The 24,726-nt window shown below is 62.4% G+C and overlaps 3 protein-coding genes across 13 annotated transcripts; all 3 read left to right on the forward strand.

Moving 5' to 3' along the window:
- The first annotated feature begins 16 nt into the window (after window positions 1-16).
- Window positions 17-9,053, forward strand: SGTA (small glutamine rich tetratricopeptide repeat co-chaperone alpha). Of its 2 annotated transcripts, none has more exons than XM_040537727.1 (12): window positions 17-119; window positions 467-603; window positions 2,030-2,133; window positions 2,338-2,422; window positions 3,041-3,140; window positions 4,249-4,353; window positions 4,542-4,680; window positions 5,557-5,619; window positions 6,048-6,085; window positions 6,937-7,026; window positions 7,245-7,368; window positions 7,690-9,053. In XM_040537727.1, the coding sequence occupies exons 2-11, from the start codon at window positions 504-506 to the stop codon at window positions 7,357-7,359; spliced, it is 939 nt and encodes a 312-aa protein (XP_040393661.1). In that variant the 5' UTR covers window positions 17-119; window positions 467-503; the 3' UTR covers window positions 7,360-7,368; window positions 7,690-9,053. The 2 variants fall into 2 exon arrangements, with proteins under 2 accessions (XP_040393661.1, XP_040393662.1); XM_040537728.1 differs by having other exon boundaries at window positions 7,856-9,053.
- Window positions 9,054-9,979: 926 nt separating this feature from the next.
- Window positions 9,980-16,934, forward strand: SLC39A3 (solute carrier family 39 member 3). 10 transcript variants are annotated; one of them, XM_040537733.1, is made up of 5 exons: window positions 10,006-10,044; window positions 11,060-11,141; window positions 11,468-11,530; window positions 12,379-13,407; window positions 14,016-16,934. In XM_040537733.1, the coding sequence occupies exons 4-5, from the start codon at window positions 13,201-13,203 to the stop codon at window positions 14,748-14,750; spliced, it is 942 nt and encodes a 313-aa protein (XP_040393667.1). In that variant the 5' UTR covers window positions 10,006-10,044; window positions 11,060-11,141; window positions 11,468-11,530; window positions 12,379-13,200; the 3' UTR covers window positions 14,751-16,934. The 10 variants fall into 10 exon arrangements, with proteins under 10 accessions (XP_040393665.1, XP_040393668.1, XP_040393667.1 ...); XM_040537735.1 differs by lacking the exon at window positions 10,006-10,044 and adding an exon at window positions 10,487-10,585 and having other exon boundaries at window positions 13,131-13,407; XM_040537732.1 differs by lacking the exon at window positions 10,006-10,044 and adding an exon at window positions 10,489-10,585.
- Window positions 16,935-18,385: 1,451 nt separating this feature from the next.
- DIRAS1 (DIRAS family GTPase 1) lies at window positions 18,386-21,512 on the forward strand. The gene is made up of 2 exons (XM_040537739.1): window positions 18,386-18,462; window positions 20,218-21,512. Exon 2 carries the CDS (start codon window positions 20,242-20,244, stop codon window positions 20,836-20,838), a length of 597 nt encoding a protein of 198 aa, XP_040393673.1. The 5' UTR covers window positions 18,386-18,462; window positions 20,218-20,241; the 3' UTR covers window positions 20,839-21,512.
- Window positions 21,513-24,726: the final 3,214 nt, after the last annotated feature.

A 24,726-nucleotide genomic window follows, 5' to 3' on the forward strand; every position in this document is an offset into this window, starting at 1 on the left:
CTAGCAGCTCCGCGCACCGCGCATGCGCAGCGCCCTCCGTGCTGGCGGGCGGGCTTGGGGGGCGGCGGCGCATGCGCAGTGCTGCGCCCGCCCTGGCCGAGGCGAGCGGCGCGGGGCCGGTGAGTGGGGGCGGGGCGGGGCCGGGGCCTCCGCTACCGGCACCGGGCCCGGGCCCGGGCCCGCAGCCAGGCCGCTACGGGGCGGGGAGGCCCCGGCCTGGGCCTCCAGCGGACCCCGGGGCCGGTGTGGGCCCGCTGCCCGGTCCTTTTAGGCCGCCCCGGGGTGGGAGGGGGGCGGCGGCCGTGCCGGTAGCGCTGCCTTCGCCTCCCGTTACCGGCCGCGGCCTGGGCCCGGGAGGGGGGAGGGGGGAGGGCGGCCCCGGCCCCGGCCCCGGCCCCGGCCCCGGCCCCGCCGCCGCCGCCGCCGCCGCCGCCGCCGCCCGGTCACGCAGCTCCGTTCCCCGCAGGGTGAGAGCCGCGAGGAGGCACCGAGCGCCCCCCGGGATGGCGGAGCAGAAGCGCCTGGCCTACGCCATCGTCCGGTTCCTGCACGAGCAGCTGCGGAGCGGGGGGCTGAGCCCCGACGCGCAGGAGAGCCTGGAAGGTCGGTTTGGGGGGGGGGGGGGTGCCCGCGCCCCCCGCCCGGGGCTGGCACCTGGGGAAATCGGGGGGCTCGGTGGCCGCCCCCGGGCGCTTGGGTCGCCGCCCCCTGCCTTGTGCTCTCCCGAACGTCCCAGCTTGCTCCGGGTTTGGAAGGAGTTTTTCCTCTTGGAGAGGTATCCGGGGCACTAGGGGTGCCGGTTCCTTGTCTGATCCCTCGTCGCCTCCTGGGTTAGCTTCGGGAAGGAACGCGCCTGGGATCAAAAGCCTCCCTGAGCCCGGGTTTGAGGCCTAGAAAGTTTTATTTTAAGTGAGGAGGAGTCAGGAGTCTCGCAGCATGGTGTAAAATAAGGACTCTGGGGCTGTAAGGAGGCGTCTTATACTCGCGGGGCGCTTTCCAGTTCTGCTGTCAAAATGCTTTTCCCCAGCACGACCGGGAGAACTTACACAGGTATTTCTCAGAGGGCTTCCTTCACTGGTAACGAGAGCGCACTGATCCTAAAAGATCTCCTTAAGGAGCTTATGCTTTAGTCTTTGGCCTTTACGTTCGCCCCCCTGGCACACAGAGAGCACGGGCGCGTCCGCAGAAAGCGGTGGGCGCATTCCTGGGCGAGGCGGGGACGGAGACAGGGCAGGAGGAGGGCGTTGGCTGGCAGGGGTTTATTCCTGGTGCTCTCAGACCGTAAAGTACGGCCCAAGAGTTCTGTGACACCGGGCTCTGCTCCGCTGCTGGATTCCCCTGTCCGGGCTGGGGACGGGTTCCTGTCCTGGTGGGGCAGGAGGTGGGGGCAGCTTCGGGAGCGCTAGCGAAGCCCTGGCTCTGCTAACTTCCACCCCAGCACCTCCTCTGAAGGTGCCGACGGGATGGGAGTCGTGGCTGATGCCTTCTAGGAGCTTCCTGCCGAAGTTTGCCCAGCTCCAGGGTTTGGGCACGGCACCACGGAGCGTGGCAGGCCTGCTCCAGCCGGAGCACCCGTTCTGACAGCTCTGCAGAAGGCCTGTGAAGGTGCTGAGCCTGCCGTGGTCAGGGCGTGAAACCGGAGCAGGAGCCTGGAGCTGCCTTCTGGTGCCGGACTCGATGCAGAGGAGCAGCGTGGCTCAGTCGGTCCGTGCTCAGCTTTTAGTCCCGCTGCAGATTCCTTCTGAGTTCGGGCCAGGCACAGAGCTGTGCTGGGGCAAGCTGAGGTCGTGGTAAAAGCAAACCTTTATCCAGCCGTGCTAGGTGACGGTGAGCTGCAGTGCCAGGAACTCAAAAAGTGCTGCAGAGAATCTGAGGATTCGGGTCTCGGTCTGGAGTGTGGAAGTATGTGGGCTGTGGGTTTTTCTTTTTTTTTTTTCTGGTATTTTCAACTGCAAGGAATTCAGGTGCTGTGGAAGAGGGCTGCGTAGACAGAATGGGGAGAGCTAATGACCTGATTCTTCCTGTCCAGTGGCGATCCAGTGCCTGGAGACAGCTTTTGGGGTCTCCCTGGACGACCAAGACCTAGCTGTGTCCCAGACTCTTCCTGAAATATTTGAAGCTGCTGTAGGAAAGGTGAGCAAATACCCGAAACGCGCGCTGACTTTCAGTTCAGGCGGCCCAGGCGATGAGCTCCGCCTGATTTCTGCGGCGCTGCTGCCCCCTCGGAGGCGCGTGGGAGGGAAATGGTTTGGGCTTGACGAGCTCGGGGAGGGGGAGGCTGGGTTCTGCTCCGTGGGAGTCCTCATCTCGGCACAGCGCTCTCCCTTTCCTTGTAAGGAGCCTGAGCACACCAGAACGAACTCGGAGCCCGTCACCCCCTCTGAAGATGACATAGCCGAAGCCGAAAGACTCAAGACTGAAGGTAGCCGCCTCTAGAGCCGGGTGTAACGAGGTGTAAACGGGGATGGGGAGGAAGGCTTCATTCGCTCCGCACCACGGGACCACGCGGAACGGGAAGCAAGCGGTGGGGGTCGAGCCTTTGTTCCTGCTCGTTCCTCCACGCCTGTGTGGGTTTGGCATAATTCGGCTGCCGCAGAACCTGGGCAGACAGCTGGGTCAGCAGTTCCTTTTGCGTGCTGACAGGCCCGCGCCGTGTGGAACACGGCGTCTTTCCTGCCGAGGTCTCCGCGTGTTGCCTCTCCTGTGCCACGCGGGAGAGCGTGAATAGCGAAGCGCAGCGGAGAACTGTCTCTGAGCCGGTGCACCGCAGCGCTTCTCGGAGTACGTGTAGCTCTGGGGAGGCCTCTGAGGTGGGAGAGCAGCTGAAGAAGCGCAGAGGAGCTTGCAGGATCCCTACTGAAAGGGCGGTGCAGGACACAGATCCCCTGCCTCACGCTCGCGTGCAGTTTGATCAGCAAGAGGTGCAAGCTCCTGGCTTCTCTCTCGTTCCGTTTTCTCAACTAGAACGGAGATCCAGGCCTGTTGCTTTTGTTTGTCCCCAGTTTTAACCTGCTGACGAGCCTTTTCTCCACCTCTTTAGGAAACGAACAAATGAAGGCAGAAAACTTTGAAGCTGCTGTGTCTTTCTATGGAAAAGCGATTGAGTTGAATCCATCCAATGCCGTGTACTTCTGCAACAGGTACCGACCTCTGTCTCCAGCCCTGTACGCCTGTGGTTTTGGTCCTTCTTACCTAGGACTCTTGCTTGGCCAAAATCCCACATTCTCATTGTTCTGTTCCTTGCTCTTTGTGATTATTTTTTCTTTCCAAGCTCAGTGACACACTTCCCTGTGCCTCTTGCCAGCTCTGTGCCCTGGCATCTCTAGGTAGGATGTGGGTGTGGAAACAAACTGTCAGGCATTGGAGGAGATACAGGGATGCCAAGAAATACTGTCTGCTTTCATACAATTAACTCCTAAAGGAAGATAAAGGGCCCAGGTTTGAGAGGCTGGGTCGATAATAAACAGAAGAGTGAAGTGAGACGAGTTGAAGGCTTGGTGCTGAGAATTTTGTACGTGTTGAGAGTTACACGCGTGCGAAATAGGCATGCAGGTGACCTTCCTAATTTTCAGTGGTGTTCTGAGCAGAAGTACGTGAAAACTGGTGGAAAAACAATTGAATTAAAATGGCTTTGAGTCAGGGTTTGACTTAGTTCTCTGCTTGAGCAGAACAGGGAGCCAAGGTTTTAGCTACCTGCTTGTCGTGAGCACAGGCCTGCAGCTGGCTACGTGAATAACTCGTGTGCACACATGCCAGCGAGGTGGTGAGTTACTTCTTGGGAGCTCGTTTCAGCTGCCTGAGGGTCATCCAGCGAGGTGCTGGGCGGGTGTCCTGGTGCCAGTAAGAGGCGTAAGACTGAGGCTTGAGCGAGCTTGGTAAGAGGAGAACTGATTTCGAAACTTTATGTGGAGATTGTCAGAAAATGGATGAAACGGTCGTTGTGGCTAAGAAATCGAGGCGTAAGGGAAGCTGAGGGAATGGTGTGAGCTAGCGAGTGAAAAACTTCCCTGCCTCCCTCCTCTTGGAAAGGCCGTGAGGAGGAGAAAGCCCGGATTTGTTTGCAGTAGGAGCAGAGCACGGAGCTGGGTGTTTGGATAGCACCCTGCTCACGTAGGTACGGCCTGGATTTATGTCAAGTTTACACTTTGCCTTTGCGGCAGGACACCACAGGGAGGGAGCAGGGGTGACCTTGATCAGCATAGTCGAGCTGATAAGGGTTTTCTGCACATCTTTCTCCGTTCTCTCCAGAGCTGCTGCGTACAGTAAGTTAGGAAATTATGCTGGAGCAGTCCGAGACTGTGAACGAGCTATAGGCATCGATCCAAACTACAGCAAGGCGTATGGCAGAATGGGGTAAGTAAGGGAGCTTCTGGCACCAGAATTCTAATCTCAAAGTGCCTGGTGGCACTGATACCATCAGCGGTGCTCTGCCCTGGAGCGCCGTGCAAAAACGCCTAGGGCTTCACCTCGGCTGGGGGTGGAGGAAGTCTGCGAGTGCTCATCTACCTCTGTAACTTTTTCTTCTGTTTCCACTTCAACAGCTTGGCCCTCTCCAGTCTAAATAAACACACAGAAGCTGTTGTTTACTACAAAAAAGCCCTAGAGCTCGATCCAGACAACGACACATACAAATCAAACCTTAAAATAGCCGAACAGAAGATGAAGGAGACTCCAAGTCCAGTAAGTTCTGAGGCTAACGCTTGCTGTTTGTGGGTAAGATTAGAAAATTTCTTCATTATGCTACTGGAAGTGCTAGCAGGCGCTGTCTGGCAGAGGCTTGATGATCGGGGTTGTGTTTAGAATACAAATCTTGCATGCGGGCGGAGGGGAGATGGTTAATGAGCGCTGCCGTGAACATTTCCACTAAAATCCAGAGAGAGTAACTGCTCTGCTCGAGCACAGTCACCTTGGGCTTATTTGAGAGAGCTGGGAAATGAGACTGATTAGAAGGAGCGTTTGCAAACAGCATTTTTTGCCTTAAGCACCTTTCTTAATTAAAGCCACTGCTCCTAAAATCCAGATATTTTTTTTTCTAGTGACCTGTTAGCAATACCAAAAGGACTTCTTAGTTTTTTCTTTTTTTTTTCCTTCCACAAGTGGTTTTTTTTTTTTTTTTTTTTTTTTTCATATGAGAAGAATCCTGGCGGTTTTCTAGTCACAAAGCCAGTAACTGCCCTGCTGACGTGCTCAGGACCGTGTTAATTCTCCGTTTTGAAGGGGCTTTCAGTCTTCTAAAGACTTCTCCAGCCCAAAGGTGACCGAGTGGATGTGTTTAACTCGGCAGGCGCGATGGGGTCGAGCAGTCCAGCACTGGCATGCCTCAGCTGGTGAGAGAGGTGCTCGGTGAATCACGCAGTGCCGTTATTGCTGCCGCCAGCACGTGTCCCCCGCCTCCCTTAGCGAGCCTCGCCCCCAGGCTCTGACCTTAGTCGTGGTTTAAGGACCAGGTGCTGATAACGCTGAAGAACTGAAGTAACGCTCGTTTCAACGTGCTGTTTGTTGCATCAGAAGGCGAGAGGATGTCATCACCTGTGTGTGGTGTCTTTCTTCTTACAGACCGGAGGTCCCGGAGGATTTGATTTAGCTGGCTTGCTGAACAACCCTGGCTTCATGAGCATGGTAAATCTGGACAGGTCACAGCCAGGCTGTGTCTGGGCTGTGCAGTTCTCTGTTCAGGGTGAGATGTGTCAGTACACGGCTTGGGGAGTTCCTGTGTCCCGGTAGCAGATTTGTTTTCACTCCATTTCTTCGCTTTGGTGTCGCTGCGAGGAAGCTGTGCTTGTATTTTTCACTGAAGTCAAACAAAGAGCCAGTGACCTACTCACGGGCTTCATATGCTGGCTGTGGAAAGGGTGCCTGTTCTGCATTACCAGCCTTGTCGTGCGTGTGGTGCTGTGCTTCTCTTTGCTATTTTTGTCCTATTGATCCGTTTCCAAGTATTTCTGACTTCGCTTTGTTCCTAGTTGAATGGCACAACATCTGCATATTTACCCAGGCATTTCTGACTAAATAGGGTGTCCTTTTTTTTTTTCCCCCTCTTTAAATAGGCATCTAACCTAATGAACAACCCACAAGTACAACAGCTGTAAGTTTGATCCCGTCTTCTGTTTCCTCTGAGACGCTCGTTTGAAGCTCTGGGGGGAGGGAGCGGGTACCAGAAGCGTGGAGGGCAGCCTCGGGGCAGCCTGCCCTCCTCAGCTAACACGTGTTTGGAGAGCTCTGGCCTTGTTGAAGAGGAGCCTCAAAGGGAGGCAGGATAGATCGAGGCACTGGAATTGCCTTTGGGAAGTTGGAGTCAGTTTGGCTCGGTATTTATGTGGTCTGGGGACAGGATTTCGCATCCCCGACTCGGTTAGGAGGAGAATACTTCCATCCTTTGTGCTGCAGAGCCATGAGGATCAATTCACAGTGTTTGTCAGCTGCTTCGACAATACAAATCCGTAAAATTAGTAAGGCTCGTGCCTCACCTGACCGTGCTTTCAGAGCACAGGTAGTCAGTGAGTCAGAGACCTCCACGAGATCGTCCTTTGGTTACTGTTAGAGGCCACCCGGTTAAAGGGCTGCGTGTCTGCTGCCACTTCCATTCGGTTCTTCTGCTCCTTCCACTGCTGTTGCCAGCTGAGGTTCAGAGCAAGCAAATTACCCTGGGTGAGGAAGGGCAGTGTTTTAATCAGACGTAGCACAGGGCTTGCAGAAAGAGGGGGGAATATCTGGGGATACAGTAGCTGACACTGTTAGAAATATTCCTGTGTATTGTGCAGTTTAATGTTACAGTTGCTCTTCTGCAGTTAACGAACAAAGAGTTGTTGCAGAAGATTCCCTCACAGATAACTCCATAATCTGTGTTCCCGTTAGGCTGACGTTCCCTTCCTTGTGTAAAACAACCAATTCCTGTGTTTTGTTTCGTTTTCTGAGCGATGACTCTTGTTTCCACAGCATGTCTGGGATGATTTCTGGTGGCCATAACCCCATGGGAGCAGCAGGCACCAGCCCCTCCACGAATGATCTCGCCAGCCTCATACAAGCGTGAGTAGGGAGCTGGGTCGTTCCCAGTAAATTAATAAACGGATTTCAGGTTTTCTGACCAAAAGCGAAAGCTTAAGTTAACAGCTGGGGAAAGTTTAAACGCTGGGTGAAGCCCTGCCTCTTGGTACCGCGAGCTGCCTGTTGGAGCCGGGTTTTGACAGTCAGCTGTGAAGAATTTCCTCGCAGCACCGACACAACCGCTGCTTGTTCTCCTGCAGGGGCCAGCAGTTTGCGCAGCAGATGCAGCAGCAGAACCCCGAGCTAATAGAGCAGCTACGAAGCCAGATCAGGAGTCGAACTCCAAGTGCCAGTAACGAAGATCAGCAGGAATGAGCGTTCCAGGTGAGGTTGCAGCCAGGAGTGCCGCTGTACCGTGGCCGGCTTAGCGGGGAGGATTTCAGTATTTTGCTGCGAAATTTCATGCCTAAATTAACAGTTTGGTGTCTCCCCTCCCCTCTGTATAGACTGGGTTCTCTGTGTCAGTACTGCTGGTGCCGTGCCTCAGAGGCACAAGGCTTAGCCCTGGGGAGCGATAAGAGCTCCCCTCGCGCGTTGTGTGACTGACAAATGAGTTTCGTTACCTAGCGTTCACGGTCGTTAAAGGGACGCTTTATTTTTCCCCAAAATTGAATTTGCGAATGTCTTGTCTCCCTGTCTCTGCAGCGCAGTCCGTGGGAACTATGTTCTTTGCTTTAAAAACTGGAAGCCATGTGCGTGTTGCCATTTCTTGAGTCGGAAGTGTCCAAGAGGGGGAAAAAATGGAAAAAAAAACACAAAATACTTTATATGACCTGCATGTTAAAGACAGATTCACGCTTTCTTTCCCTAGTCTTCGTCCCTGCTCCTCCCCCTCAGCCTTTCCATTAGTTTTTTCTTCTGGAAGACCCAGCGAGCTGAACACAAACCAGCATCAACAGCCTTTCTAAAGAGACTCGGAAAATTACCTACACTGTTACATTTCTATGTTCTTTGCTACATGGGAATTTTTTAACCCGTTTTTGAAGAACGATGCACTCTTCACTACAGGATGTCTTCACTCTCCTGCCCACGTGCCACTTCAAAGAAGTGTTCCAGGCCCGCCCCGTCCTGCCCCCCGTAACCTTCGTGCCAGCTGCGAGCTGGCAGCGTTCGAACGCTCTGGAGATCTCGGGGTCTCCAGGAGCAGGGTTTCTGTTGAATAGATTCGCTGCGTTTCTCATTCAGGTCCGCAGCAGCATCGCCAGGGTTGTTAATAGGTGGGGTTTGGCGATCGCCTCCCCAAGGTTAGCGTTAATGTGTCGGGGGGGTTGGGACTACTTAGAGCGAGCGTTTCCAGACACACTTCTGGGGGCTCGTCCCCAGGCCTGGCAAAACTTGTCTAGTGTTTAGTAATTATGGTTATGTTGTCGGAATGATCCAATCTGTGAACTAGTCGGGTGGACAGTAAGAAAGATATAATGTTTTTGGTGTTTAAAAGGTTTCTCTCCTGCTTTTTAATTTGTCTTTTATGCATGTAAGTAATCAACCTGGTCGACTGTGCTGATGGTAGGAATAGAGGGCGCGTGAGTAGAGAGCAGAAGGAATAAAAACGCTCCTGGGGCAGCACGGTTTCAACGCGGGGGCCTGGCAAAGAGCGATTCTGCCCCCGCAGGTCGTGGGTGGGACGAGGGGAACGGCTCCGGTGGCTGACGGGAGCGACCCGCAGCCTTCCACCCTCGGGACCTCCCCGTTGTCCTTCCCAGGGCAAGCGGGAGGCTGCGGCAAGTTCCCCTAGGAGTCACTAGTTGAGGCTGGGGGTTTTTGTATCGACCTCAGGACTGTTTTTAGGGTTGGTCACTCGGTCGTGGTGGGGAAGGCGTGTTCCTGGCCTCAGGAAGCATCTGGCTGGGAGGCGGGCAAGCGTGAGGTGGAAAACGCCCCTTCAGGAGACCCGGTGGTACGGATGAGCAGGTGTATCTGACGATTAATATCAAGAAAAGGATGATTTGTAAATGCTCCATAAATACGTGGTTAATGTAACTTGTGAAGAATAAAATATTTGGACACTTGCTTTGCGATCCCTCTTGACCCCGTGAGCGAAGCAAGACCTGGGGCTGGGCCCGTTTCTGAGGCTGCTGCCTGTGGAGGTTTCTGTGTGGGGTCAGAGCCTCCTCGCTGTCCTGACGGCTGTGAGGCACCACCTGGGTGTGTTTTATCCGCCTCGTCCAGGCTTTTTTGTTCCTTTCCTGCTGAAACACGGCGCTGTATTCATGCAGCACAGCGGGGATGAGCTGCTTCTTTCCCCAGCTGCCCCCTCTTCCTTTTAAGTGCTAACTGAGTGTTGGGACCAAGCAAAAGGAGAAGTTTTAGGACCATAGGACAGGGTGGAAAGAAAAAATTTGTGAACGGCCCAAAACAATGAAACCAGGATGGTTTTTTCCCCTTCTTTTCGTATCTCCTCAGGGCTGCTCCCCCCAGCTCCTTACGCTGCTCGCTCCGTCGTGCCCATAGCTCTATTCCCTCACCTCTCTTGATGGTTTTTTTACACCTTTGTGTAAAAAAGCTGCTATTAGGATCCCAAAAAGCTGATTTTTTTATTTTTCAGACCCATTTTCCCCTCACTCTGCAGCCCCCTGAGCCCTGCATTTAACACCGCCTGCAGCACCACGCTTTAATGAACGGATTTCCGCGGTTCTTTAACCAAAACCGGCCCAAGCCCTGCTGGAAGCCGAGGCCCCCCCGGTCCCGGTGCCGGTCCCGGTGCAGGCCCGGCCCAGGCCCGGCCCCGTCAGCACCGGCCGCCCCGGACAGCGCTGCGGGCCCGGCGTTGCCCCGGAACGCTCCGTCGCGGTCCCCGTTTCCAGCCGGGCTCCGTTCCGCCGCGCACTCGGGGGCGCTGGCTGCGTGCCCGCCGCAGGGCGTGGGCGGGCTGACGGGCGGCCCCCGCGCCCAATGAGCAGCCGCGCTGCCCCGCCGCAGCCAATAGGAGGGCGGCGGACGCGAGCGGGGGCGGGCGTTGTGCGGGGGCCGCCTGGACGGGGCGCGAGCGGGAGCCGGCGCGTGAGTGGGGGGGCGCCGGGGCCGTTGCCGGGGCAACGGGGAGCGGGCGGGGGGGGGCGGTTGCCGGGGTAACGGCGGGGGGCGGGGCTGCTGGGGGGGAACTGGGGGCCAGGGGTCTGTCACTGGGGGAACTGGGGCGGTCAGGGGTGGGGAACTGGGGCGGTTGGGGGGGGAACTGGGATAACTGGGGCGGTCGGGGGGGGAACTGGGGGCCCGGGGTCCGTCACTGGGGTAACTGGGGCAGACGGGAGGGGAACTGGGGTAACTGGGACGGGGGGGGGGGTAACTGGGGACCAGGGGCTGTTACTGGGGTAACTGGGGCGGTCGAGGAGGGGTAACCGGGACAAATGGGACGGTCAGGAGGGGTTAACTGGGGCAACTGGGGCTGGTGGGTGGGTAAGTGGGGTTACTGGGTTGGTCAGGGGTGTGTCACTGGGGTAACTGGGGCAGTTGGGGGGGTTACTGGGGGCCAGGGGGTGTTCCTGGGTTAACTGGGACTGTCAGGGGTCTGTCACTGCGGTAACTGGGGGCTGTTATTGAGGTAACTGGGGTAACTGGGGGCTGTTCCTGGGGTAACTGGGGGCTGTTCCTGGGGTAACTGGGGTAACTGGGGGCTGTTCCTGGGGTAACTACAGGGGGCAGGGGGCTGCGGTAGGGTTTTGGGGTCTGGACAAGGGTCGCGGCCGCTCCTCCCACGGCCGCGCTCCTTTGGGGCATCTCAGCAGCCCGTGCCCTGGGACAAAGCCCCCTCCCCAAACCCCCCCCCTCCAGCGTCCCCTGCGTGGTCTCAGCGGGTTGGGGGGGGCTCTGGGGGGGAGCTTCTGGGGGGATCCAGGCCCGTTCCGGTGCCGGCAGGGGCACCCAGCTGAGGTTTTCGGGCTCACACGTAAGGAAATCTTTGTTTTTTTCCACAGAGGCTTTCCGCTTCACGTAGCGTTTCTCACCGCTCGAGCGTTTCGGGGTGGGACGGCGAGCCGAGCAGCGCTGAGTTAATTCTCTTTTACAGCATTTTCAGGCTGCTGAGGTCGTCCGGGCGTTAGAGGCACCGACTTCTGCACGTCGAGCCGCCAGGAAGAGCAGCCCGGGAGAAGCGCGAGGTATTCCCGGTGCGCGGCTCCGCTTGTCGCTAAGCTGCTTTCCTCCGCAGGTCGCGGGGCACCAGAGGAGCTCGAGGCTTTGCCGGGGGCTTCGCTGGGCTAGGAAAAAAAAAAAAAGAAAAAAGCTAAGGGCTTACTGAGCTTCTGAGCGGAAGCCAGGCTTCCTCCAGATGAGGTGCGAATTGTGGAGGAAAGCAGGTTTTTTCCTCCAGTGAGGTCTCCAGGTGTCCCTCTCCCGAGAGCCGTGCGCCTACCTCACATTCCAGGTGCGGGCGGCGCCTTCGCACCCAGCAGGCGACCTCACTTCTGCTTTGCGACCCCACGAGGTGCCGTTTTGGAGGGATTTCCTTTGAGAGGATTACCCTAACGCCACGCCGTCGCCGTGCGAGGTGACCTCCTTGTTCTGTTGCTGCTGCAGCCGCAGCGTGCTTTCCGAGGGCAGCGCGGCTCGTGAGCTGTGGCAGCGCCGCGCCGACAGGCCCGGGGCCGACGTCCCCGAAGGACCCTGCTCGTCAGCAGCAGCGACGGCCGCAGCGCGTGGGCTGCCCGCTGTGTGAGCCCTGTCAGCGTGCGCCACGATTTCAGGCTCGGGGCTGGTTCAGACCCGGCTCGTCTGCCGGGTTCAGCGGGGAGCGAGTCGATCGGCGTCACCCGAGCTGGGTTTTCTGCTGATGAGCGTCGCTTTCCGCGGACGCCCAGCTGAGATCCGAGCCTGCCGCAGCCGGACAGGCTGCCGTGACCTCTCTGTTCGCTCCTGCTCCAACGGCAAACTCAGAAAGAGGCCTTCAACTGCTTAAACTCCCTCAGCAAGCGTGGGGCCACTCAGTCCCGACGTCCCTCGCGATAAAATCCCCGTTTACGCAGCCCGCTGCACAGAACCGCTGATAGTGATTAAAGCTGTCAGCCCTCGAGGGAGACTTGAGCCTCAGGAATCTTTTGTGTCCAAGTTAATTTGCTGCTCCAGTGGCCAGGTATCCAATTAACTCACCTGGTCCACCACCACCGGGGCGAGTGTCGGCGTGGCTGGAGACGTTCCCTGGTGGTTCGTTAGCTGTGGCACCTCGTCAGCGCTCGGGGCCGTCTGGCACCCTCTGCGGGTGCCACTGATCTCACCCCACGCGTTGATTCAGCCCCGGTGCTGGCGGTGCGTCTGCTCGTCCTTGCATCAGCAGAGAGACCCGCTCATGCCTTTACAAATAGATCTAATTCTGTTATTTTTTTTTTAAAATGGCTCTAGGAAAACACGCTTAACTGCTGCTGCACGTAACCTGGAGGAGAACACGTTTCTGATTGAGTCAGTTGTCGTGACCTAGGCGGCTCAGACCTTGCGTTTTTCTCACCATCTGCCTCTCTTTTGTCACACCCCGTGGACAGTAGAAACCCTGGCAGGGGGTTTCTCCAAAGGTTTTCCCTTTGGAGAGCTGCCTATCGACCGGTAACCAAAAATTCCTCTGGCTCCTGGTACAGAGCAAACAGCCACCTGCGGAGGCAGTGACCCACCCCGGCAAGAGGGTGGCGGTGGCTCAGGACTGAATCTGCTCTTCTCGTTTGAAGGGAGGCCTTTAATTTCATTTCTCGGTGGAACTGAGAGCCGCCAGCTCAAGCCCACGTTCATTTCTCGTGGTTAACATCAAAGCCTCGGTCCTTTGGCTGGGCTCAGGTGGATTTTAAGGCAAGATCCAGCGGTTTGTGCCTGGTGCTGTGTAGGTGGTCGTAAAGAGACCGAGACTGTGCCAGTTTTGTGCAGTCAGTACAATTCTTGCAAGATTTTCAGGTCACTGTTTGCTGCAGTTAAATTCTCTTCCCTGCCCGCTCCTTTGCCCCACGGTGTGAGCGCTTTGTGCCTCCTGATCTCTCCACCCACTGCCTCCGGGGCGTGAGGGGGGAGAGTTAAGGTGCAGAGGCTGGCACGCGGTTTGGGACGCAAGGTGCTCTTCTCCACAAGAAATACCGACGCAGGGCAATCTCTCGTTTCCCTCCTGCCCACAGCTCTGCTCCAGGAGCCCCTTTCCCTCGCCGTTTGCCTGCTGATGCCCCCGCTGCCCGCCCAGGCGGCGCAATGAAGATCGTGGTCGCCAAAGTGCTGTGTCTGCTGGGCATCTGCGTCCTCATGCTGGCCGGCTCCCTCCTCCCCGTCAAGATAATCGAGGCGGATTACGAGAAGGCTCATCGCTCCAAGAAGGTCATCGCCCTCTGCAATTCCTTTGGAGGAGGGGTCTTCCTGGCCACCTGCTTCAACGCCTTGCTGCCGGCCGTGAGAGGAAAGGTAACTGCTTGCGGGCCTGCGGGGAGCTGTAGCGAGCCTGTGCCACTCTGTGTGAGGGAGCAGCAGCAGCCTGGGCTGCCAGAACCCTGCCCGGGGGCAAGAGGAGGTGTAGGGGCCATCCCCAGCCAGAGGGACCCCTTAAGCTCCCTCAGAAACCTCTGGTGTTTCAGGTCATGGATTGCAGCCCCCGCCTCCCATTCAGCTCCCCCTGAGTCTGCTTGGAAAGCTTTTGTGATGCAGGAGGAGGCTGAGCATCACCTGTGGGGCTCGGCTCAAGCCCCTGCCCTTGAGCCAGTGTGTGAAACACTTCCAGAGAGCCACCGACCCCCTGCTGGAAGGCAAATAGCTTCCCAATTTCTTACCTTGAGGCCTGTATACAAGGGTATTAAAGCATCACAGATCAGCTTAGTGTCATTGTGGGCACACAACAGGAATATTTCATTGTTCATCGTTACGGAGCCCAGATTTCCCCCCTCATATCTACTGTCAGACACTTTCTTCCCAGAAGGGGCTTTGTAGGAAACTGTGAGAGCTTCCCAACGGCTCCCTGGGTGCCTGTAGAGAGCCAAAGGTGATCGGTTCACTGCGGGCTGTGTGCTTTGTCCTAGCTTGATGAAGTTCTTAAGCAAGGGAACGTGACCACGGACTACCCTGTGGCTGAGACCATCATGATGGTCGGCTTCTTCGTCACGGTCTTCGTGGAGCAGCTCGTCTTGACCTTCCAGAAGGAAAAGCCCTCCTTCATAGACCTGGAGACCTTCAACGCCGGTTCGGATGTCGGGAGCGACTCAGAATACGAGAGCCCCTTCATAGCCTCGTCCCGCGGGCGCACGCTGTACGGCGAGCACGGCCATCACTCCCACGGCCTGAACGTCCAGGAGCTCTCCCGCTCCAGCCCCTTGCGGCTGGTCGGCCTGGTCTTTGCTTTGTGCACGCACTCCATCTTCGAGGGACTGGCGCTGGGCTTGCAGGAGGAAGGCGGCAAAGTCCTGAGCTTGTTCCTGGGCGTTGCCGTCCACGAGACGCTGGTGGCGGTGGCGCTGGGCGTCAGCATGGCCAAGGCCTCGCTGCCCATGAAGGACGCGGCGAAGATGGCCGTGACGGTGAGCCTGATGATCCCCCTGGGCATTAGCATCGGGATGGGGATCGAGAGCGCCCAGAGCGCCGCCAGCAACATCGCCTCGCTGCTCCTGCAAGGCGTCGCGGGGGGAACTTTCCTCTTCATCACCTTCTTTGAGATCCTGGCCAAGGAGCTGGAGGACAAGAACGATCGCCTGCTGAAGGTCCTCTTCCTGGTGCTGGGCTACGCCGCGCTGGCGGGGCTGGTCTTCTTCAAGTGGTGAGGACGGGAGCGGTGGGGAGCCAACCTCACCTCCTGCCCCTTGCGGCCGGCCCCGAGACGAGCCTGCCGTCAGCCAAGGGAGGACGCTGGAGCTTGGCAGCCACATGAAACATCCCGGCCCAGGAGGTGTTTCGGCACTGACCCGAAGGAGGAGGATTTTCTCCTCTGCGCTCGGAGGGAGAGGAAAACGAGGAGCGTCCCAGCGTAGGTGTCACGAGGCGCCGTCCCTGCCCCTCGGGTCTGCGGGTGCAGCAGCCTGTGCAGAGGTTACTGGAAACAAACACTGCGAGGCTGGTTCTGAGGCTGCCTTCCCAGAGCTCGTCAGGCACGTCGTTTCCTGTTGATCTGCACAGCCGGCCCCCTTCCTCCCTCCCCTCACACCCCTTGCAAAAACTCCGGCCGAGCCTCGGCTTCCTTCACACCCAGGCTCTGAGGAGGTGAGAAACCGTAACCGAAATAAAGTCAGCGGCAGGTGGGATCGCGGCTCGCACAGCTGCGCTAAGCTGCTTTTGCTAGCTTGGTTTTGAGCAAAACCTGGTTGTAATAGCTGCCAAAAATAACATCCCTTCTGGGGCTGCTCGGTATGACTGTTGCCACAGCTCCCGCTGAGCCGAGCTTCCATTTTAACCCACAAATGGCTCCGGGAGCTTTTCTTTCTCAGAGTGATTAACGGCAGAAACGAGGCTGGGCCGTGCCCCATCCCGTGCTTCGTTCTCCTCGCCTCATCCGTGTGTTGCGCGTTCCCTGAAGAAAACCTGCGGCCGTGTCAGTGCATCGTTGGAGAGTTCTCACGTCCGTACCTGAAGCCCGGGATCCGTTAGCGCGTAAGAAATGGGCGGCAGCAATTTCCAGCATTAATATTTCAGGGCAAGCGCTCGCGTTTGAATCGTCTGCAGTGAAATGGGTCGAGCGGCCTCCACCAGGCGCAGCTGCAGGGCTGCTCCCCGGCCTCAGCCCCGGCTGGCAGCGGGCTCCTGCACCTGGGCGACGCGCGAGCCGCGTTACGGCGACCGTGCGGGGCGCTCTGCCGGTGTTTTCAAAGGAGAAGAGGAGAAATCTCTTCCCCCCCCCCCCCCCCGGGGTTTGTGAGCCGCAGGGCTGATTAAGGCAGTCGCTATCTGACTGCGCGCAAGCCGATCTCGCTGCGCCTCCGAGGCGCGCGTCCCCGGGGGAGCTCGGCGTGCCTGGATCCCGCGGCGATCCCTCGTGTTCGGGAGCTCGGATCAGAGGCTGGCAGCAAGAGCGTGCCCCCTCCGCTCCCCACCCCCCCCGGCCGCGCTGCTCCTCCTCGCAGGAGATGCATTTTAATTAGACGCGGCCATCGCTCCTGCCGCAGCTCCCCCAGGCAGAGCAGAGCTTGTGCAGGCGCTGATGGAATTATAACGACGTTATAGAGCCGGCCGAGCTGCGGCGCAGCCCCTGCTACAACCGAGGCGAGCAGCGAGGAGAGGAGCGGGGAGGCTGTGAAACGGCATCTTGGAGCAGTGGTTGGCACAGCTGCAGCATATGGAAGCTGATGGGGATCGTCTGACAGGGCCTGGTGCTCGGCCTTTTAATTGCTGCAACGTACCAAAGTCAATTAATCTTGCTTTGAAAAACCTGGAGCGGGAAGGGGGGGGGGGGGGGGTGGTTTATTTGGGGCCTCCGATGACACAAATTAGCAGGGCCTGACGAGAATGTAATTTGCCTCGACGTGGTGAACCTGTGTGTGTTATTTCACCTCCCCCAGCAGCCCGGGGCGGGCGTGCGGGGCCTGCTGCTTTCTGCTGCTCACCGACCGCCGCTCGTCCCGGGCAGGTGGGATGCTGGATCCTTTTTTTCTGCCTCCATCTCCCGTGTCGTTTTGTTTTCGCAGCTACTGGCTCTATTTGTAGGGGTCCTTCCCCCAGCTGGGGGGGCGGAGGGGTCTCACAGAGCATCACCGCCGCCCCCCATGGCAGGTGGGGCGGCTGTGGGCAGTTTGGTGGGGGGGGGGGGGACGCGCTGGATCCCCGGTTTTCCACCTTTTTTTGTCCCGATGGGGTGTGGGAGCAGGCAGCAGGGAGCAGCCTGGCCGGGGGCCACACGGCTGGGGGGGGGGTCCCTGGCACCAGGGGGGGCTTTGCCTGTCACTGACAGCCGGCTCCTGCCTTTGGAGGAGGAAGAAACCTGATGTGCTGCTCCCAATAAACACCCTGCCCTTCTCCACGTCGGTGCCGCGTGTTTATTTACAGCCCCCCACCTCGCCACCATCTCTGGGTGCCCGGATCAGACCCGGATGCCCCTGCCCCAGCCCGGGGACGTGCCCGAGCTCCCGGGGGAGCGGGGAAGGGCAGCAGCCCCTCCGTGCGGCCCCCCCCGTGCAGCCCCCTTCCCCATCCCCGCAGCCTCATCCCTTTGCAGCCGCGCGTGCGCGGCCGCCCCGCAGCAGCCAGCAGAGCCCCCGTTGCGTAAGGCGTCGCGGGGAGCTGGGGAGTGAATGAACGGAGGAGGAGCCGCAGCTAAAATGATCAAGGAAACTCATTCATTTCCTCTAACGAGTAGTACCCGGCCGGCTCATAACGCTGCGGGGCGGCTCGTCGGGGACAGGGGGCTGCGGCCGCCGGCCCCCCGGGACGAGGCCGGTGTCCCCCTGCGGGGGCTCGTGGCCTGGGGGGGGTTTCACGGTGGGGTGCGTGTCGCTGGGTGCCGTGGCCCCGCTGCTCCGCCGGCAGCTATTAATAGCAGCTGCGGATTTTAATTGCTGCCGCTCGTCAGGGAGCGGGAGTCACGAGGCCCGGCCGTGCCACCCGGCAGCCCCCCGCCAGCGCCGCTGCCCCCGGCCCCACGCGGGGCCTGCAGACCCCGGGGGCACGCGGGAGCCCTGGGGCCGGTGACGGAGCCCCCGGTGCTGGTGTGTCTGGGGGCGGCGGGGGGACGCTGGCCCCAGAGCCCGGCCCCGCTGCCCACGGCCTTGGGGGCTTTGAGAGCCCCCTGTCCCCGCCCGGGTGTCCCCCTGTCCCCTGCCGTGGGTCCCCGTCCCCGTACAGGTGTCCCTGCAGCGGTGTCTCCCTGTCTGTGTGTCCGTCTGCTGCGGGTCAGGTGTGTCCGTGTCCATCCCTGTGTCCCTCTGTTCCCGCCTGTGTCCGTGTGTCCCATCCCTGTCCGTGTGTCCCTGTCCATCTGTCTCCGTCCCTGTCCCCGTCCCTGTCTGTGTCCCATCCCCATCCGTGTGTCCCATCCCTGTCCGTCTGTCCCCATCCCCAGCTGTCCGTCTGTCCCTGTCCCCATCCCTGTCCGTCTGTCCCCACCCCTGTCTGTGTGTCCCTGTCCGTCTGTCCCATCCCTGTCGGTGCGTCCCTGTCCCCGTCCCTGTCCCCCCGGCCCGGTCCCGCTCGGCTCGGGGCTGAGCCCGGGGGTCCGGCGGGGCGGGCGCGGCGGGCGGGGCCGGCGGCGGGGCGGGATCGGCTCTGCGGCGGCCGCGCCGCACCGCACCGAGCCGTGCCGAGCCGAGCCGTGCCGAACCGAGCCGTGCCGAACCGAGCCGAGCCGTGCAAAGCCCCTCCGGCCCCGCCGCACCTCTCCCGGCCCCGCCGGACCGGACCGGGCCGGGCCGTACCGAGCCGAACCGAGCCGAACCGAGCCGAGCCGGGCGGACCGGAGCCGCCGCGCCGGGACCGCGCCGGGCCGGGCCGGGCCATGCGCTGAGGCCGCCGCGCAGCCCGCAGCCAAGGGCGGATCCCGGGCAGGACACGGTGAGGCGGCGGCACCGCAATGCGCCCCGCGGGGGGACCGGGACCGGGGCCGGGGGGCGGGCGGGGGGGGCCCCCGGCAAGGGCAGGGCACGGCCGGGAGCGGGGCGGGGACCCGGGCCCGCCCCTGCCCCTGTCCCCGTCCCTGTCCCCATCCTCCAGCCCCATCCTGCCCCTCCAGCATCCTCCTCCTGCTGCTCCTCCATCCCCGTCCCTCTCTCCTCCCTCCCCATCCCTCCCTCCCCATCCCTCTCTCCATCCCCTTTCCCCCTCTCCTCCATCCCCTTTCCCCCTCTCTCCATCCCCGTCCCTCTCCTCCCTCCCCATCCTGCCCCTCTCCCTCCCTCCATCCTCATCCCCGGCCCCACATCCGCTGTTTGTCTCCCCCGGCGCTGGGGGGGCGCTGAGCTGGAGGATGCGTGGGGGTGCTGGGGGTGCAGAGCCCCGGCAGGATCAGGCCCCATGCCCAGGAGCAGGGGTTTTCACAGAGCGAGGGGCTGATGGGGGCCAGGCAATGCCACGGGGCCCAGGAGCACCCCTGGGTGCTGCAGAGGCCCCATCCTGCCCCCCCAGTGCCCCACGCCGTGGCAGTGGGGCCGGGGGCACCTTTGGCTGCGCCGCGGGCAGGTGGGACCGGCAGGACCGAGGTCTGGCGTCCCCAGACACCGGCTCAGCCACGGCCTCTGCTCCGTGTCCGCGTGCCCATGACGCCTCCGGACCCATGGGGGCGTTTTCCTGCCCCGCGCTGCAGGACCCGAAGCAGGACGGGCGCCTCGGTGCCGAGGCCACGACGGTGGGCTCCTGCCCCAGCCACGTGTGCGCCCGGGTGCCTGGGGACGTGCTGGGGCACCGGGGGCCTGCGGGGTCCCCTGGATGTGCATGGGGCCATGGGAGCTGGGGCACCCATGGGAGCAGGACAGACCTGACCCCAAACCCAGCCATCCAAACCCAAACCGTGCCCTGGTGCCCTGCTCAGGTGCCCGTTCCCATCCCTCCAAGTGCCTTTGGGATGGCTCCTTTGGGAACGCAGCCCCACGGCAGCCTTAACGTCTCCAAACCATCACGCTCTGCCTGGGGAGCCAAGATGCTCCTGCACGCACGGGGACATCTCGTGGGGACCTGGCAGGCCACGAGCCCGTGGCCGTGTGTCACCCGTGGCCGTGTGTCACCGTCCCCCGGTGCCTGCAGCCCCGCTCTGTCCCCGGGCTGGGAGCGGAGCGGAGCGACGGCACGGGGCAGCGCAGCAGGCGCCGAGGGCTGTGCGTGAAATGGCACCTCCTTACGCAGCAGATCCGGTGCCGTGGCAGAGCTGGAGGGGCTGCGGGCGCCGCTGGCTCCTCGCTGGGCCGGGGGCTGCCCCGCGGCGCTGCTCCCGCTGCCGGGGGTGCCCGCCGTGACCCCCCCCCACTCTGGCAGCCTCAGCCGCAGCTGCTGCGCCGGTGGCCGCGGCTCGGCCATATGGCCGCGGCACGGGGGGCTGGTAAAAATAGCGAGAGCTGCTGCACCCCGGGCGGGAGGACCAGCGCCATCCCGCCCCGCTGCCCGGCAAGGGCGTCCCAAGGGCAGGTAGAGGCTCGGCACTGGGGGGGTCCCGGGACCCCCCCGCTGTATCCGGGATGTCAGCACCGTCAGAGCAGGGGGATCGCAAGGGGCTGCGGGGCTGGGGGGTCCCTATCGCTCCCCCAGGCTGGCGCAGGGGGTTTCCATCCCGAAGCCCCCGCTGGCACCGTGACGCGCGCCTCTGCCCTCTCCTTGCAGCGGCGGCAGCTTCTCCGGGGCAAGATGCCGGAGCAGAGCAACGACTACCGGGTGGTGGTGTTCGGCGCCGGCGGCGTGGGCAAGAGCTCGCTGGTGCTGCGCTTCGTGAAGGGGACGTTCCGGGACACCTACATCCCCACCATCGAGGACACCTACCGCCAGGTGATCAGCTGCGACAAGAGCGTCTGCACCCTGCAGATCACCGACACCACGGGCAGCCACCAGTTCCCGGCCATGCAGCGCCTGTCCATCTCCAAGGGCCATGCCTTCATCCTGGTCTTCTCCGTCACCAGCAAGCAGTCCCTGGAGGAGCTGAAGCCCATCTACCAGCAGATCGTGCAGATCAAGGGCAGCGTGGAGAGCATCCCCATCATGCTGGTGGGCAACAAGTGCGACGAGACCCAGCGGGAGGTGGAGAGCAGAGAGGGAGAGGCCGTGGCCAAGGAGTGGAAGTGCGCCTTCATGGAGACCTCGGCCAAGATGAACTACAACGTCAAGGAGCTCTTCCAGGAGCTGCTGAACCTGGAGAAGAGGAGGAACGTCAGCCTCACCATCGACGGCAAGCGCTCCAGCAAGCAGAAGAGGACAGACAAAATCAAGGGGAAGTGCAGCATCATGTAGAGCCCCGGACTGGCCCGCGCGCCCCCCCCGTCTCCCTTCCCTCCCCCCCCCCCACGGCCAGACATCGGCGTCGCAGCGGGGCCGTCTCCTCGCCCTCCCCGCGCTCGCCGTGGCCGTGCGGGGAGGCTGCGGCAGGTTGGCGGCCCCAGGTTTGGGGGGCGATGGCGGGGCTGGGCCATGGACCCGTGGGGACATGGACGGGGACACGAGGCCGGGCACACGTCCACACACCGCAGCACGACCGGACACTGGCACATGGGGACGGGGGCGGCGCGTGGGGACCCCACCGGGAGCAGAGCCCGGGGCCACGGACCAGGTCCCGGCCCCCCCAGCCCACCTCGGTCCCCATGCATGGGAAGGATGGTGCCAGGCAGAGGAGGCGGTGTCACCCCCCAGGTGACAGTCACGCAACTCCCAGGCTCTCCCCGTGCCCCTTGCTGTGCTCTTCCCTGGGCAGGAGCCCCCCCCGCTGCGCCCCGCTGCCCGCAGAGCCCCCCGCCCCATCCCCCGCGCCGGCCCCCCCCCCCCCCCCCGCAGCCCGGAGCCGCCAGCCCAAGCACAAAGCATCGGGTCCGACCGAGGTCCTGACCCAGCACAATCCTGGCGAGCTCGGATGCAGAGCCCCCCCCCCAGCACCCCCACCGGCTGTGATGCGGTCGGGGTCCCCCCCTCTCCTGCAGCCCCCCCCCCCAAATCCCCATCACCCACCGTCCGCTGCCCCCCTGGCCCCACGGAGCCCCAGCTTGTTCCCCCCGGCCGGAGCGGGGCCCCCGCGCCGCCAGCAGCCCCCCGTCCCTGCGGGGTTCGCCCCTCGCTCCGGCCCCGCTCCCCCTGCCCCGGGGCCGTGCAGACCCCACGCCGCGGGGGTGCCAAGAGCAGGGCGGCCCCCCCCCACCCCCCCCCGTGCTGCGCCCGCTCCCCGCTCCCCCCGGCGTTTTACAACACGACCCGACCGACCAAGGGACAAGGTGACGTGACGATGTAGCCTTTATTCTAGAAATAGTCTTCCTTCAATAAAGAGATGAGAAACGCTCCTGCGTCCCCGCGGAGCGGCCGGACCGGGGGGGCTCGGGCCCTGCAGTGAGCCCCTGGTGGGGGGGGGGGGGGGAAGGGGAGATAAGGGGGTGTGCGTGCATGTGCGTGTGTGTGTGTGTGTGCATGCACGTGTGTGTGCGTGCGTGTGTGTGCACGTGTGCGCGTGCATGTGCCTATGCAGGTGCGTGCGTGCACGAGCACTCGCCGTGCGCACCCGCGTGCCCGCGCATGGGGGCCGCCGGTGGGTGCCCCCCGCCCCCCGCTGCCAGCGCGGGCTGGCGTCCCCGTGGGGAGGGGGTGGGAGCGCGGGGCCTGCGTCATCGTGCCAGTTGCCACGGCAACCATCTGCTCCCCGGGCGCTGCGGCCGCGTGGGCACGCGGGTGCGGGCGGGGGGACGGGGGGGAGCGGGGCCGCACGGGCCGCAAGGGCCTCGGCAAGGGCACGGCTCTACGGGGATGGCGCGGCCCCGTGGGGATGTCACGGCCCCTTGGGGTTGTCACGGCTCCGTGGGGATGTCACGGCCCTGTAGGGATGTCACGGCTCCGTGGGGTTGTCACGGCCCTGTGGGGTTGTCACGGCTCCGTGGGGATGTCATGGCCCTGCAGGGATGTCACGGCTCCGTGGGGTTGTCACGGCTCCGTGGGGATGTCACGGCCCCGTGGGGTTGTCACGGCCCTGTGGGGTTGTCACGGCTCCGTGGGGTTGTCACGGCCCTGTGGGGTTGTCACGGCTCCGTGGGGATGTCACGGCCTCGTGGGGTTGTCACGGCCCTGTGGGGTTGTCACGGCCCCGTGGGGATGTCACAGCTCCACGGGGACAGGCGCAGCTCTGCCAGGACGCTCACGGGTCCGCGGGGTCAATCAGCACCATGGGGACAGGCACAGCGCCCCGGGGATGTCACGGCACCCAGGGGGTGTCACAGCGCCCTGGCACCAGCCATGGGAACCGCTCCCGTCCCCCGTGTCCCCAGCAGGTGAGCGGGACGGGCACATGAGGGCACGGGGGCACCCGGCGCTGGTCCCCACCCGCTGGGACCCCCCGGGGTGGCGGAGGCCTGGGCCCGGCTGGAAGGCTCACAGGTATCCACGGGGGGGGTCAAAAATCCCCAAATCGGGTCTCGTGCACCAAAACCCACCCTGGGTTACAGCCGCTCTGCAGCGTGTTCAGCCTGGGGACAAAATCTGGAAGTCCTGCCCCCGTTCCTGTGCCCCTCGTCCCCCCCGTTCCCATACCAGCCTCTCCCCCGTATTCCGTTTCCGCCTCCAAATGGAAGCAGAAAGAGGGGCCCGGACCAGGCCCCCCCCCCCCGCCCCCCTCCCGTCCTGGCTTAGTTCTTCCTCCTCTGACATCAAAGCACCGTGTGGGGCTGAACTGTGGGAGATGGAAACGGGCTCAGGCATTAGGGACACGGCACGGCGTGGTGTGGCACGGCACGGCACGGCACGGCACGGCACGGCGCGCTCCTCCCCGTGTCCATGGCCTTGGGCCAGGTCTCAGCATCCCCGGGGCAACACGAGGGGGACGAAAGGCTCTTTGGGGACAAACTGGGCAGAACTGGGGGCTGCTGCCCCAGGGGGCTGTCCCCGGGGGGGCCATGGTCCTGCTGAAGCTGGGGGTGTCCCTCGGGGTGTCCATCAGGATGCTCCTCGGGACGCCCCTCGGGGTGCTCCTGGTCCCTCGGGGTGCTCCTGATCCCTCGGGGTGCTCCTTGGGACATCCCTCGGGGCGCTCCTGGTCCCTCGGGGTGCCCCTGCTCCCAGTGATGGTCTCTGGCTCGCAGGAGGGTCGGGGCGGCTCTGCCCCCCGTGCCCTTGGGCTGGGGGCACCCCGAGCCCCCCAAACCTGCAGGAGGCAGCACCGGGGGCTGGCGCGGCCCCGTGATTCCTGATCCATGAGCAGCCAAAAATAAATTCGGTTTTGAGACCCACAAAGAGCTCCGGGGCCGGGGGGGGGGGGGTCACACCGGGCCCCCCCCCCCCACGCGTGGCTGGAGCCGCAGGGTGGCGGAGCCGTATGGGCGCAAACGGGATTAGGGGAATCGGCCTTCTGCCCGCTAACGGGATTACCGCTCCGCAACCCAAACACCGGGCTGCGAACGCCCAGTGGTTCACACCACTGCTTCTCCAGTGGCAATGGGAGCTGCAACCGGCGCAGCCGGTGCGTACTGGTGCACCCCAAGAACACGGCCCCCATCCCCGTGTGGCCCCCGGGGCCGTGCCCCTCGCTGCACCTCGAGAGCCAGGCCCCGGTGGCCCCGGTGGCCGGGGAACCAAAGCCCCGATTCAGGGCATCGTGGGGGGGGGGCCGCCGGGCTTCCCGCGCCCCGTGACCGCCGCCCGCCGCTGATTCACCCGCCGGGATTTTCCCCTTGTCCCCCCCCCCCCCCCCGCTGTAAAACCACGGGGGGGTTGGTTGGGGGCTGCGGGCGGCTCAGCCCCCGGTGCTGGGGGGGGCTGCGGGTCCCCTCTTGCGTTGGCGCGAGGCGCGGGAGCCCGGCTGCCCTGCGGTGCTGGGGGGCACCGGGTGGCGGGGGGGGGGGCCCAGCTGGATTTCGGCCCCCCACCCCCCCCCAGCCCCCCCAGGGCAGTCAGGAAGGCAGGAGGAGCCGGAGGCCGGGGAATGGTGACTCAGAAGAACGAGGAAAGGGCCCGCAGCCCTTCCTCTCCCTGGGGGCCTGTGCGGGGTGGGGGGGGGGGCACGAGGCGAAGCCAAGCATGAGGGCCCCCCCCCCCCCCCCCCCCCAGCTGCAGTACCAGAGATGGGGGGGGCCCCGGGCTGGGGTCTGCGGCGGGGGCTCTGCACCCTGAGCCCTGCGCCCTGAGCACCGATCCTGCACCCACAGCCCCGCTGCT

Source organism: Cygnus olor, chromosome 26, assembly GCF_009769625.2.
Source record: "Cygnus olor isolate bCygOlo1 chromosome 26, bCygOlo1.pri.v2, whole genome shotgun sequence".
NCBI classification, from domain to species: domain Eukaryota; kingdom Metazoa; phylum Chordata; class Aves; order Anseriformes; family Anatidae; genus Cygnus; species Cygnus olor.